The sequence below is a fragment of the Balaenoptera ricei genome, chromosome 6 (assembly GCF_028023285.1).
Source record: "Balaenoptera ricei isolate mBalRic1 chromosome 6, mBalRic1.hap2, whole genome shotgun sequence".
In the NCBI taxonomy this organism is placed as follows: Eukaryota; Metazoa; Chordata; class Mammalia; order Artiodactyla; family Balaenopteridae; genus Balaenoptera; species Balaenoptera ricei.
The window spans coordinates 16,282,094-16,295,087 of record NC_082644.1 but is presented as its reverse complement, the minus strand read 5'-3'; the positions used below and the strand labels follow the sequence as shown (position 1 = coordinate 16,295,087).

The 12,994-nt window shown below is 43.7% G+C and overlaps 1 protein-coding gene and 1 pseudogene across 5 annotated transcripts in view; one reads left to right on the top strand and one right to left on the bottom strand.

The window, feature by feature from the left end:
- Positions 1–1,979: 1,979 nt before the first annotated feature.
- LOC132367701 (tripartite motif-containing protein 3-like) lies at positions 1,980–3,315 on the bottom strand (annotated as a pseudogene).
- A 6,763-nt stretch (positions 3,316–10,078) lies between these two features.
- PPP3CC (protein phosphatase 3 catalytic subunit gamma) overlaps positions 10,079–12,994 on the top strand; it is an 89,803-nt gene continuing 86,887 nt past the window's right edge. For 4 of the 5 annotated variants that reach the window (XM_059926929.1, XM_059926926.1, XM_059926928.1 and 1 more), the window contains exon 1: positions 10,079–10,310. In XM_059926929.1, coding sequence (XP_059782912.1) covers positions 10,106–10,310 — 205 coding nt within the window. In that variant the 5' untranslated portion in view covers positions 10,079–10,105. Of the gene's footprint in view, positions 10,311–10,480; positions 10,815–12,994 lie in introns of those variants that run through there. The other variant, XM_059926930.1, reaches the window with a different exon arrangement.

Below are 12,994 nucleotides of genomic sequence, written 5' to 3'. Positions count from 1 at the left end.
TTATTCAAAGGGCCAGGGATTTGTTGTTTATCTTCGACAACAAAAACGAGCAGTGGGGTAAAAGAATTGATGCCATCTTATTAATACATACACTAGAGATTCCCAAATGCCTGTTGCTCAGTCCTCCCATTTTTTTAAAACTCAAGAATAATATATTAAGTGGCTCCTGTTGGTATTTTATTTTTTTTGTTTATTTATTTTTTTTAAAGATTTTTATTTATTTAAAATTAATTAATTAGTTATATTTGGTTGCATTGGGTCTTCGTTGCTGCGCGCGGGCTTTCTCTAGTTGTGGTGAGCGGGGGCTACTCTTCGTTGTGGTGTGCAGCCTTCTCATTGCGGTGATTTCTCTTGTTGCGGAGCACGGGCTCTAGGCCGTGCGGGCTTCAGTAGTTGCAGCACGTGGGCTCAGTAGTTGTGGCGCACGGGCTTAGTTGCTCCATGGCATGTGGGATCTTCCCGGACCAGGGCTCGAACCCGTGTCCCCTGCATTGGCAGGCGGGTTCTTAACCACTGCGCCACCAGGGAAGCCCCTCCTGTTGGTATTTTAAATTTCATTAAGTAGCTACTATATTGGACTAACGTCTGCTACAGCTGTTCAAAATGATAGTCGCTCTGTCCTTCGGCTTGTGCCACCTCTGGAGAGCCTGCCCAGGCTGGAATTAGTGCCTCCCTGTTCACACCTCAGTTACTGGACTTGCACTGTAATCTCTCTTGTTCTTTATAAACCGAGTTCCTTCTGGGTAGAGGCAATATAGCTGGTTTCTTTCTGTGATACCAGCACCTGCCACGCAGAAAGAATGAATGAAAAGACGAAATGAAATGCCTGCAAGTTCTGTGTTGATGGAAGGGCTCCTTTTCCACTGGCAGCAGTTCCTGTTGTGTTTTCCTGTGTTTGGTGTTGGTTTTGCTAATGCCTTGTTTCCTGGTCCTTCTTTATTTAGAAACAGAAATTTGAGAGGTGAATTTGTGGCCAGTATAGAATAGAGCTAAGCAGAGTAAGCAGGTCACTAAGAAGATTAAAACTTTGATCTCAGCCATCTCTTTGTAATACTGCTAACCAGCTAAGCCATTCAGGACATTTTTGGTGGAAGGTGAATGCCCTTCTCCTATCAAGTTGTTTCTGCACACTCTTCTTTACCATTCAGTGATGCTGAGATCTGATTTGAGCAAAATCCATTTCGAGAAATAATGAAGACACCAAACATGGACACAGGATTTTTGATTCGTGGGAAAACAAAATGCTCATCTATTTTAAAGATTTTTGTACTCTTAATGATCCAGTGCGATACAGGTGGACTTCTCAAGAATGATAGGTTTGAATCCCAGCAGAAGTGAATCCTTTTCATCCTTCTGGAATAAACTGAATTATATTCCATTTAAATATTAAAAAAAAAATGGTGGTTGGAAAAGATCCATAGGTCCTTATCATCTCACAGCTAAGTATGTTTAGATCTGTCAGCCAAAAAAGTATTTTCAACATCACAGTTCTTGCCAGATGTTTCTTCAAGGTTTATTTTAAATGAAGGAAGGGAGTTAACAGACTACCCTTCCCGTATAACAGCAATCTTAGATCCTAGCAGTGGATGGGATCCCGAAACAGTGGCATCAGTTACAGTTAAGGAATAACCTAAAAGTGTTTTAATTCTGGCAATCAGAAGCCAAGAAGTAGTTCTTTCTTCCATTAGGCTCTGGATTTTTTTTTTTTTCTCCATCTGTGGTTTGCTTCTCTATTGAGGTTGCCTAAGAATTAACTTAGGCAATAATCCACAGGTTTTTATAAATATACGTATGTAATAGAAAACCATCAGGAAATTCCTAGCAGAGGCCCCTGGAAAGAAATTATTTGATGAGGTGATTCTAAATGTGAAATGTGCTCTCAAAGTACACGTCGTCCTACATTTGGCTTTTTGTGTGAACTCATTTCATTAAAGAGATGGGGTATTGCTGTCTTTGTGTGAAGGGTGGCAAACAGACCATCAGAGGGCCTTGTGCCCTAGAGTACGAGGCTGTTCCGCCCCAGGCTGGGGGAGTGGGGAGCAGATTGAGGGGACGGGGGAGGTGTGTAAAAAGGGTAGGGGGAAGCTTTGCAGACATCATTGAGACCACAGTCTAGGCCCACCCAGTTAAAAGCAAGAAACGAGTAAATAAAGAGCAACCCTGGGGTTGGGAGATGGGGAAGAGGAAGGCACCAGGGCACCCATGCCCACAACCCACGTTCAGGGCTGCCAGATTCTGGCCAGAGCCTCTTGTCCAGTCACCCCTAGGTACATCCCTGCGTGAGCTAGACCGGGCCTCCATGCCGCTACTGGTGTAGCATAGGCCTCATCTGCTTTAATTATTAAGAAAAGGGTACATTGGCCGAAAATAAAGAATGTCCATGTTAAAAGTAAAGATTAGATGTCTCCCTTCCTGGGACGCCAATGCTGATACTCCTTCAATGATAAGACTCCTTTCCCAGATGCCAAGGTCATACTGACTCGCTGTGTAGTGCTGATCTTTTTTTTAACCTTGAAGGAATGTATCCCTGACTTGTTTAATGTTCTTTGTTCTGACAACATATAAAACTGCTGAAAACCATGCTTCTCTGGAACAGTTATCTCAGTTATCTGAGATGCTGTCTTGAAGCTGTAGTCCTCAGTTTGGTTCAAAAAAACTCTTCTATTCCTGTTATAGATTGTTAATTGATTATTTTCGTTGACACCAGCATAGGCCGCCACCACGACGGGGGCATCGGAGGTCAGTGCCAGGCTCCGTGGGTGCTGCGATGGCTCTGCAGACTTGATACGAGGACAGGAAGGACCCAGAGCCGTGCAACGCCTGGGTGCCGCGCTGCCCTGGTCAGCCACAAGGGTGCTGCTGCTGGAATCCACAGCTACTCCCGTGGGGGCGTTGAACCGCCCGTTGCCCTCCTGTGGGAGCCAAACCTGAAGAGGAACTCTGCCAGCCCCGTCCACCTTCATGGAATGGTTATGGAAATCTATCGCTACAATCTCATTCTTGTTCACAAGATGGGGCCCTGCAAAGTGTTGGTCAGTGGCCTCATGGCCCCCAAAATGGCCAACCAGCTTGCCACTGGGCCAGAAGGTAAAGATGCAGCAACTTGTCAAACACAATGATATGTCCATTCACTTCTATGGCTACTCCCTTGGAGCCTATGAGGCAACCAGCTCCAATCTTGGTCTTGAACTTGCCCTCAGAAGAAAAGATGCTGACCCAATGGTTGTCATAGTCTGCCTTGAAAATGTCTCCATCGGTGTCCACTGCCACACCTATGGGCACTGCAGCTGCCCAGGGGAGGCCTTCGAACCCCATAGTGGAACTTGAACTGGTCCTCATTGGAGAAATCCTGGATACCATGGTTATCGCTGCCTGCACCTAGATGTGGACACACCCTGTAAGTGGATGGATTCATGCTTCTCCCTTCCAGGCTGTCCTTCCTTTTGCTGCCCTTGCTGTGCATGAAGCTGGGCCTCTGCAGGCGGTGGGGATTGGGTACTGGGCTTCACATTGTCCAGGGAAGGTGGCAGGTCCCAAGACGCCAGGCAGACATGCTGCTAGGCTAACATTTTTATATGCACCAAAATCTAAGAATGACACCCAGGCCGGTTAAAAGGAAATTCCTTCCAAAACATGATGTTAACCTCGTGGGTTTTAAGGAAAAGAAAACAACTAATTCAATAAAGGACACATTTTTTTCTTCCTTAAAATAAAGGATTAGGTCTTTAATTATAGATGCTCATAAGGAAAGAAAAAAGTCTCTTTGATCTACTGTATCCTCCCAGAATAGGAGATTCTTTCAAGTGACATGTTCCCTTTAAGTTCCTGAGGTTAATGAAGCAAGCTCTTTTGAAGCTGGTGTCTGGTTGTATCCTACAGGCATACCCTCCCCTTTTTTTTTTGATTGGAGTATAGTCGATTTACAATGTTGTGTTAGTTTCTGCTGTACAGCAAAGTGAATCAGTTGTACATATATCCATTCTTTTTTAGATTCTTTTCCCATATAGGTCATTACACAGGCATGGCCCTTGAGACGAAGTATCTTTGCTGCCAAATTCACATGGTTTAAATGTTTTGTGGTAATTCTCCAAATAATGTAGATCCCCCCCATCCCATTTCTCTTGAAAACTGCATGAGCAGGAGAAAGAGATTAAATTTAGATTTTTCTTTTCTGGGAAAACTAACTTTTAAAAAAATTAGATTAAATTGATTTTTCAGGATAGATGGTTCAGTTGTGTATGCTAATTAAAAGGGTAGGTAAAATCTAAACATTAGAGAGCTCAACATTATTTTCATTTGGTTTTAAGGTGTGCTAAATTTATTCCTGCAAAGCTATTTCCCCAATTATGCTCTACTTAGCTTAATAGAAAACTCTTTAGCATTCCTTTGTTCATACATTAAATTTTTGCTTGAAAACTGCCTTGATCCAGCTGATGATAAAATTTTTTTCATTGAAAATTTTAATGCAGCCTTTTTTTTTTTTTTTTTAAACCTTGGTACATCCTTTACATTCTATTTTTTTATTTTTATTTTTGGCTGTGTTGGGTTTTCGTTTCTGTGCGAGGGCTTACTCTAGTTGCGGCGAGCCGGGGCCCCTCTTCATCGCGGTGCGCGGGCCTCTCACTATCGCGGCCTCTCTTGTTGCGGAGCACAGGCTCCAGACGCGCAGGCTCAGTAGCTGTGGCTCACGGGCCCAGTTGCTCCGCGGCATGTGGGATCTTCCCAGACCAGGGCTCGAACCCATGTCCCCTGCACTGGCAGGCAGATTCTCAACCACTGCGCCACCAGGGAAGCCCTAATGCAGCCTTATAAGCTAGTTTAAATAAGAAAGCCCTTAGAAAAGTGTTTAACTTTGATGTTTTTGAAGCAAATGAAGATAAGCAAGAATGGACTATGTCTTGGTCTTCAGCCAAAAGGGCACAGGATTTTGAGTCCAAAAGAATGGATTTGTGTCAATTCTATCGCTGACTGGCTGTGTGAACTCTGATATGTTTAACCTCTTCACACCTCAATGTCTATCTACGAGGTAGAAATGATCATTTCTATACTATCTACCTGCATAAACGTAATGAGAAGTAAATATATAAGAAAGCGCTTTATAAATTAAAACTCTATACCAGTGGTCATTAACATTTTATTGTCTGGATTCCTTTGAGAAACTGAAAAATATATGCTTTCCTACACATTTCTCACACATACCCCAAAGCACTTAAAAATGTACTCAAAACCTTTATTTCATTTATAGTTTGGACCTGGATGGGGAGGGAATGATTTGAAACCCTGTGGTACAGCAAATGCAAGAGCTCTGGGACAGAAATGAGCTTGGTCTGTTTGAGGTTATTTGCATAAATTGCAGTATATACAGTATAAACAAGGCCACTATGTCTGAATTGTAGTGGATGTAAGGGAAGAGGTTTGAGCTGAGTTCAAAGAAGTAGACAGAAGTCTACTAAGAAGTAGATCACTTTCAGGAAAAAAGGAGACACTTGAGGGTTTTAAGCAGAGGAATGATAAAAATCAGACTGAAGTTGAGAAAGATCTGTTGTATGGAAAAATGGACTGTAGGGGGAGTAGGTTTACAGGATATGGTGTGTGAGGGATTGAGCGTCCCTCTCTGCCTGGCCCCCAACTCTAAATTTGTGGCCCAAGCAACTTGATGAATGCCTGTGACGTTTACCTACAGCAACGAAGGAATGCTGTGGAATGCTGGAGCCCAGGTATGAGAGAGCTATTAAATTCTGTTCTCCTAGACTGTACTGTATTATGTAGCCAGCAATGACTGCCACCATTTTCTCTCCTACTTCTTAAGGATTTAAACAAAAGTAATAGGGGGTGATGGCAGCTTTGGGGCTCCCCAATCCTTGTCACAGTTATAGTATTGGGTTCTCCCAGGAAGACCAAGGGATAACACACTGTTAAGAGCTTTGCATATTACCCCCCAAATGGCCTGAATATCAACCTGTAAATATATATTTACCAGTCAGCAAAACTTTCATTCGCATTTTTTACTTACAAGAGTCTAAAGGGGGGAATTCCCTGGCGGCCAAGTGGTTAGGACTCCACGCTTTCACTGCTTAGGGCCCAGGTTCAATCTCTGGTCAGGGAACTGAGATCCCATGAGCCACACGGCAAAGCCAAAACAAAACAAAAGAAGTCTAAAGAGATTATAAATTTGATATCAGGCTATGATTGGTAGAATGTTGCTTTAGGCCATGTTTTTCCAATTGCAAAAAAAATATTTTTTTAATATGGAGTCGCTAATTTTTTTTAGACCTCAACTGTGGTGGGAGGAGTCCATTCTGAGGTAATTTAATCAAAATTAAATGCACTCATAGGAAGATATGAGTAAAATATAGTATACAATGTCCATACAATATGTATTACTAATAAAAACATTTCTGTAGTGCTTTTTCATATAAAATTAGAGATTATACACTATAAAATACCTTTTGCTATTTTATTGCAGTTTTTAAAATATTCTGCAGTTCTCTGCATTTAACACAGAAGTTTAATATTTAATGGCTTCATACACGTAGAAACTGAAGCCAGATTACTTTTGTACAACAGTGGAAACTAGGATTCCCTGTGCTTTTGTTAAATTAAAAGCATTCGTAATTATTTCTCAGAAGAGTTAGTCATTAATTAAGGTTTATGAAGTGCTTAGGGAGTGTCATAAGGAAATATACCAAGTCTCACAAGCCCTGTAACATGGAAACCTAGATTTGAAGAAATTAGTAGAATTGCCAATTTAGCATGAATCTTGATAGTTTTAAGTAGTCAATTCTGACCAATGCAGAAAGTAAAAGGAAAGAGAATCAAATTCATCAATTAAATGAAAATGCAACTGACCCAGGCCAGGTGGATACCTGTACAAGCTGAGTGAAATAGAACCCTCCAGTTGTTGCCAGGAGCTATTGATGTGATGACTAAAAACATTACCACCACCACCAGTGCATTTAAGCCTTATTCATTTAAAAAAATTGTTTGGGAAGGGAGCTTAATGAGAGTTTTCTTCTTTTTATGTTTTCATTGAGTGGTTCTAGATGTTTTGTTTTGATCAGAGAAGGCTCTCAGAAAGTTCCCCAAATGAATATTTAATGCTACTGGAAATAGGCGTGGACAACAGGCCTTTGAAAGAAAAGAGCATTTAAATATTTTTTTCTCCTAGTTATAAAGTAATACTTTCTCACCATAGAAAATCTGTAAAATACAGAAAATTAATTGTTTTTTTGTAAGTGACTTTTAATCATACCACCAAGAGATGGCTACTGTTAACAGTTTTTTCCTCATCAGCTAATGCTCCATGGTGGTAAGAACTGTGTTGATTTTAGTTCATCACTGTAACCCTACTACCTAGCACAGTGCCTGGAACAGTTGGCACCTAATTAATATTTATCCAATGAGTGAACATATTAATAGTTCCTTCTAGCATTTTTATGCATACATTAGCTTGTCTGTTAATAATATGGGGTCCATACTGTACTTTTTCACTTTTCGTTATCTCCTGAGGCTTTTCTCATGATAGCCAATATCTTTCCATCTAAAGTATGATTTTGCATAAAGCATAATGTTGCATCCAATTTCATACTTCATTTAAACATTTTCCTATGCAAATGAAATCATAGTATGTACTATTTTGTGTCTTGTTTCTTTTGTTCACCATAATGTTTTTGAGATTCATCCATACTGTTGCATGCATCAGTAATTATTTCCTTTTTATTAGCTGAGTAGTATTCTACTGTTTGGGTAATTATTGCTGTTGGGTAAAATACCCAAGAGTAGAATTACTGAATCATAGAGTAGGTGTATATTTAACTTTACAAGAAACTTCCAAAGAAGTTGTAGCATTTTACTCTCCTACCAGCGATGTAGGAGAGTTGCTCCCATCCTTGCCAACACTTCCGTGTTGAGAGTCATTTTTTAAAATTAATTGATTAGTTAATTATTTTTGGCTGCGTTGGGTCTTCGTTGCTGCACGCGGGCTTTCTCTAGTTGCGGCGAGTGGGGGCTACTCTTCATTGCGGTGCGCGGGCTTCTCATTGCGGTGGCTTCTCTTGTTGCAGAGCACAGGCTCTAGGTGGGTGGGCTTGAGTAGTTGGGGCACGTGGGCTCAGTAGTTGTAGCGCACGGGCTTAGTTGCTCCGCGGCATGTGGGATCTTCCCGGACCACAGCTCAAAACCGTGTCCCCTGCATTCTTAACCACTGTGCCATCAGGGAAGACCGAGAGTCTTTAATTTTAGCTCTTCTACTAGGCTAGTAAAGTGGTATCTCAGTATGGTTTATTTTGCATTTCCCTGGTGACTAACAATGTTGAGAATCTTTTCATTGGCCATACATATATCTTCTTTGATTGATACTGCCAAATCCCTTTCCAGAGAGATTGTGCTAATTTATAATTCTACCAAGAGTGTCCCCTTTTTGTTTTCCATTTTGCTATGTGAAAAATACCATCTTGTTTTAATTCTCATATTTTATTACTTATGAAGTTTGGTGTTAAGGAGTGGCTCCAATTTGAGACCCAGGGACTTCCCTGGCGGTGCAGTGGTTAAGACTCTGTGCTTCCACTGCAGAGGGCATAGGTTCGATCCCTGGTTGGGGAACTAAGATCCTGCCTGCTGCCCAGTGTGGCCAAAAAAACAAGGATATATCTGAGATCCGGATAGTTGGTTACTTCTTCCACAACTATTATTGGATAATCCATCTCTTCACATTGGTTTGCAATGTTTTCCTAAACTCTTTGTTTTTAGCCATCCTGTTTATGTTCTTCCAGATGGCTTTTAGCCTCTACTACGCTGCAGGGACCAATTTATTTTTGACCATTAGAAATTTGCTCTGTTTGATAGACGTGTGGAGCTCTGATTACTTCCTAAGTGAAGAACTTCCTCAGGATATCTGAACAATTCTCTTGGGTGGAAGCCTGAAGTCAAGACCCAAGAAAACAGAACCAAAATCTATTCAGCTCCTTCAGGTGCTCCTGCCTTGCTGGGATTGCTATGAATGGCCTTAGGTCAAAACTGCAAGGCATAATTCAGGGTCTGACTCCAGTGTGTATCCCCAGATCTCCTCCCAATACATAAATCTATATTAAAGGAGATTTGGTTTAACTCCTATAATCTTTTACCTGGAAGCTGTACAAAAGAACTTTCTGCTATGATGGAAGTGTCCTATTCTACCACATCCAATTAGTTAGCCACTAGCCACAGGTAGCTATCGAGCACTTATGTGGCTAGTGCACTTAAAGAAATGAATATTTTAATTTTATTTAATTTAAATGTACAGAGCCACCTATGACTACTCATTGGCCACCACAGTAACTGTTAAGACCGGTTTGCCTGTAATTTGCATATACTTCCTTGGATCTCAGTTTCAATATTCCACTATCACGGCTAAAATCAAAATACTTTTGACTTTACCAGGCACTATACTCGATGAGGGAAGACAGTTTCTATTCTAGGCTTACAATTTAAGGAGCGAAAAGGTCAGTTTTTAACCTGGAGAGGAGCCAGATTGCTGACTCTACGGAGACTTGCCCATCGTGTTCCACAGTAAGGATGACCGGGGGAGGCAGGTACTGTGTCACTGCGTCAAAGGGGAAGAAGGGATTGCTTCTAGCTGTGTAGGTGACACGCAGAACTTATGAAAAGGTCAGTTCCTTGCACAGAGGAGGTCTGGCCCAGGGGCTCCATGGAGCTGGCTGCCGTCCCCTTTCTGACAAGTGCAAAGGCAGAGAGGAGGCCACGGCGCCTAGCGGAGGGTCTTATCCACCCACTCGGAAACCGCCCCTCCCCGCGCACTACTGGATTAGAACTAGGATGGACGCGAACGTCCTTCTTACTATACTAACCGCTCTCGACAAATGTGACAACTTAAACCAGGGGTTTAAATGGGTTTGCTGACTGGGGGGAGGGTAAACTGTGGGACGAAGCCTGATCAAATTGATAACGACTCCTAGACAGAGTGGGGGGGAGACCCCGAGGAAAGGGAGGGAGGTCACCCGTGGGGAAGGTCTGGGAGGGCAAGGGCTCCCTGCAAGGTGGCCCCAAGCGGACAGGAGGTGCACTGCTCCGCCGAGAGGCTGCTGGGTCGCTCGGGCCGGGTCACAAGATGGCCGCTGCTCCACTGGGGCTTTTGGTGCAGGACCGAGGGGCCGCTGTTAGGTGCTCCAGGCCCGGGCGGCGCAGGCAGCCGCGAAGGAGTCAGCTGCAGGAGGGGCAGGCAGAGAAGGGAAAACCACTGTCGGAAGCTGAAGCGGAAGGAAGCGCGCGTGCGCGGAGGGCGGCCGCGCGGGCCGAGAGCCTCCGCGCGAAGGGTAAAGCCAGGGTCGCCGACTGCCCGGGAGTGGGAGGTCAGGCGCCCGAGCCGGCTGAGGCAGCGGGGCCGCGCGCTGGGCCGCGGCGGCGACGACGACGGCGGCGGCGGCGCGCGGGCCGCCGGGAAGTTGGGAGGGCGGCGAGCGGGAACGCGCGCGCGTGCACGCGGGGCCGGGCCGCGCACAGCCGCGGCGGCTGGGGTTGCCTCCCTCAACTGCGGTCGCGGGCGCTCGCGATTCCGCGCCTCAGGAGGGAGCGGCCGGTGGGCCCGCATCCTGTCCGTGGGGTTCGAGGCCGGGCTGCCGCGGCCGCCTCCTTCTGGTGCCTGGGCCGCCCTGAGGAGCCGGGCCGGGGCACGGCTGACTGACCGGCCCCGGGGAGCCGAGACCGCTGGAGGCGAAGGCGGAGGCGCACGTCTGGCGGTCTCCTGGACCGGGAGGAGGCCGAGGGGACCATGTCCGGGAGGAACCTCCACCTCTCCACCACCGAACGCGTCATCAAAGGTGCCAAGCGGGCCGGGCCTTCCAGTCGACCCGCGGGAAACGGCCCCCGGCCGGACGAAGGCTCGGGGCCGGAGGGAGGGAGCCGAGGACAGGAGGCGGGAGGGCGGCGGGGTCCCTGGCGGCGCCCATCCCGGAGGAGGACCTGGAGGGGGTGTGGGAGACGGGAGGCCGGGATCCCCACCGGGGCTCCCCCCGCGGGGGCGCCTAGCGTTTTCTGTTGCACCTGGACCAGTAGCTAGCTGGAGATTGCTTATTTATCTCCCGTAGTGTCGGATTTCCAGGCAGGGTGGCGATTTCTTCTCCCACCACCCCCAAAGAGTCTGGATCCACATATTTTTAAAAAGAAACGATTCCTCTTTTCTAGGCTCTTACCTGGGGGAAGCCATCTAGGGTGATGTGGGTAGGGAGTTGAGTAGACGCTTGCAAGTCAGATCTTTCTGCCGCTCCTCTTCTGTAGGATCAGATCTTTCTTGCAACTTCCCCACCCTTTTTTTAAGGATGGATACCACGTACCTTTCAGCCCACTTTCTTCAGATCATCACAAGTCACTGCTGTTAGTAAAAGAAACAATATAGTGAAATAAATGCAAATAAATTCATATTGTGAAATTTGAAAGGGATCTACAGATCTCTTGACATGATTGTTGGTGTTTTATTTTCCTTTTGGCCATAGAGACTTGGAGAATGATGTTCTCTGTTTCAGATGTCCAAAATACACTAAAGTGTTCCTTACTAATACATACAGGGTTTTACATTGTAGTTGTTTCTGCCCTTAAGCTAAGAATAGTGGTTTAAACATAACCACTAATTTATGTGCCTCTTTTGTTCAGACATAAGACAAGTACAAGTCTTCTCTCTGAGTTTTAATACTCGGTTTGAAAGCACTATTTTGTAAGAAGGGAATATACCGAGACCAGGTGTGTTAGTGACCTCTGAATAAAGGGGTTAGTTGTAAGTGGGGAAAACTATTAAAATACTTTTATTTTTTCATTCTGGTAATTAGAAGGAGAAAGGAAACCAGGATTGGTGACAAGAAAACTTTTTTTTTAAGTGGAGAAAAATTATTGAATGTTCAATGAAGGGAGAGAATTTTAGTGTATAACAGGGTTTTTTCCCCCCCCTAAAAACATTAAGCATCATAAATGTTGATTGTCTGCAATATGTAATTTTAGTGTGTAATGTAGTTTTCCCCCCTAAAAAGTCATCATCATAAGTGTTGATCATAAATGTTAATTATCTACACTATACAATATTTACTAAATGTAATGAGGTTTTTGAGATTTATCTACTCAGCATTTGTGTGGTATCATTAGGGATTTAAGAGAATTGTTCATAGAACTGACAGCCCTTTAACTGCTAAATTCTTTTGACCATTTTAATGTCAGTCTTTATAGTATATAACCCATGAAGAGTATATAACCCTCTCTTAAGATTCAGAATCTACTAAACATAATCTTTTTTGATAAATCAAGGTCATTTTGTACATTAATTTCTGTCCTATGCAGTTAATATGGCTGGTGCATTCTGCTGTATAAGGGTGTTGGCAGTTTCCTCCTGTGCTAAAATGACTCCTCACTGCTGTACCAGTTTAGTGCTTTTGTCTGTTCTTAGTTTATCTGCTGCAGTACTGCTCTCTATCTGTCAAAATATGCCCTTCTAATCTGCCACTTCTAAGCTGAAGTAGGCAGGGAAACCAGATAAACCAGAATAGTGTGTCAAGTCAGAATAAATAGGATCTGAGTGAAGCTTAGTGGTAGTCCTCAGACCTTCATGAATCTCAAATTCTGATCGCCATTGTAGTATGTAATTTCTACCGTAACGTGCCGTAAGATATCAAGGAAATTTTTAAATGACCCTTTCAGACCCTTAAATATAAAAGTAAAGTAAAATAAAATGTAGCTAAAATGCAGGTGCTGGCTTATTGCTAGGCATGCCCACAGTTAAGTGAATACCCTCATAGTCTATACGATTCAAATTTGTTTTTTGGTGAAATTTTATAAATTACTGCATATGATAAGATTACCCTTAAAAAAATGAAACATAAATGATTTCAAGCGCTTAGAGTGTGTGGATTTGTCTCGTATGTAAAAACTTTAGTATAAGAACTTGAACACAGCAATTTTGGCTTCTTGGTGACTTAAGTTGCTTTTTTTCTGGGTTTTCCTGAGTTTGAAATATTGA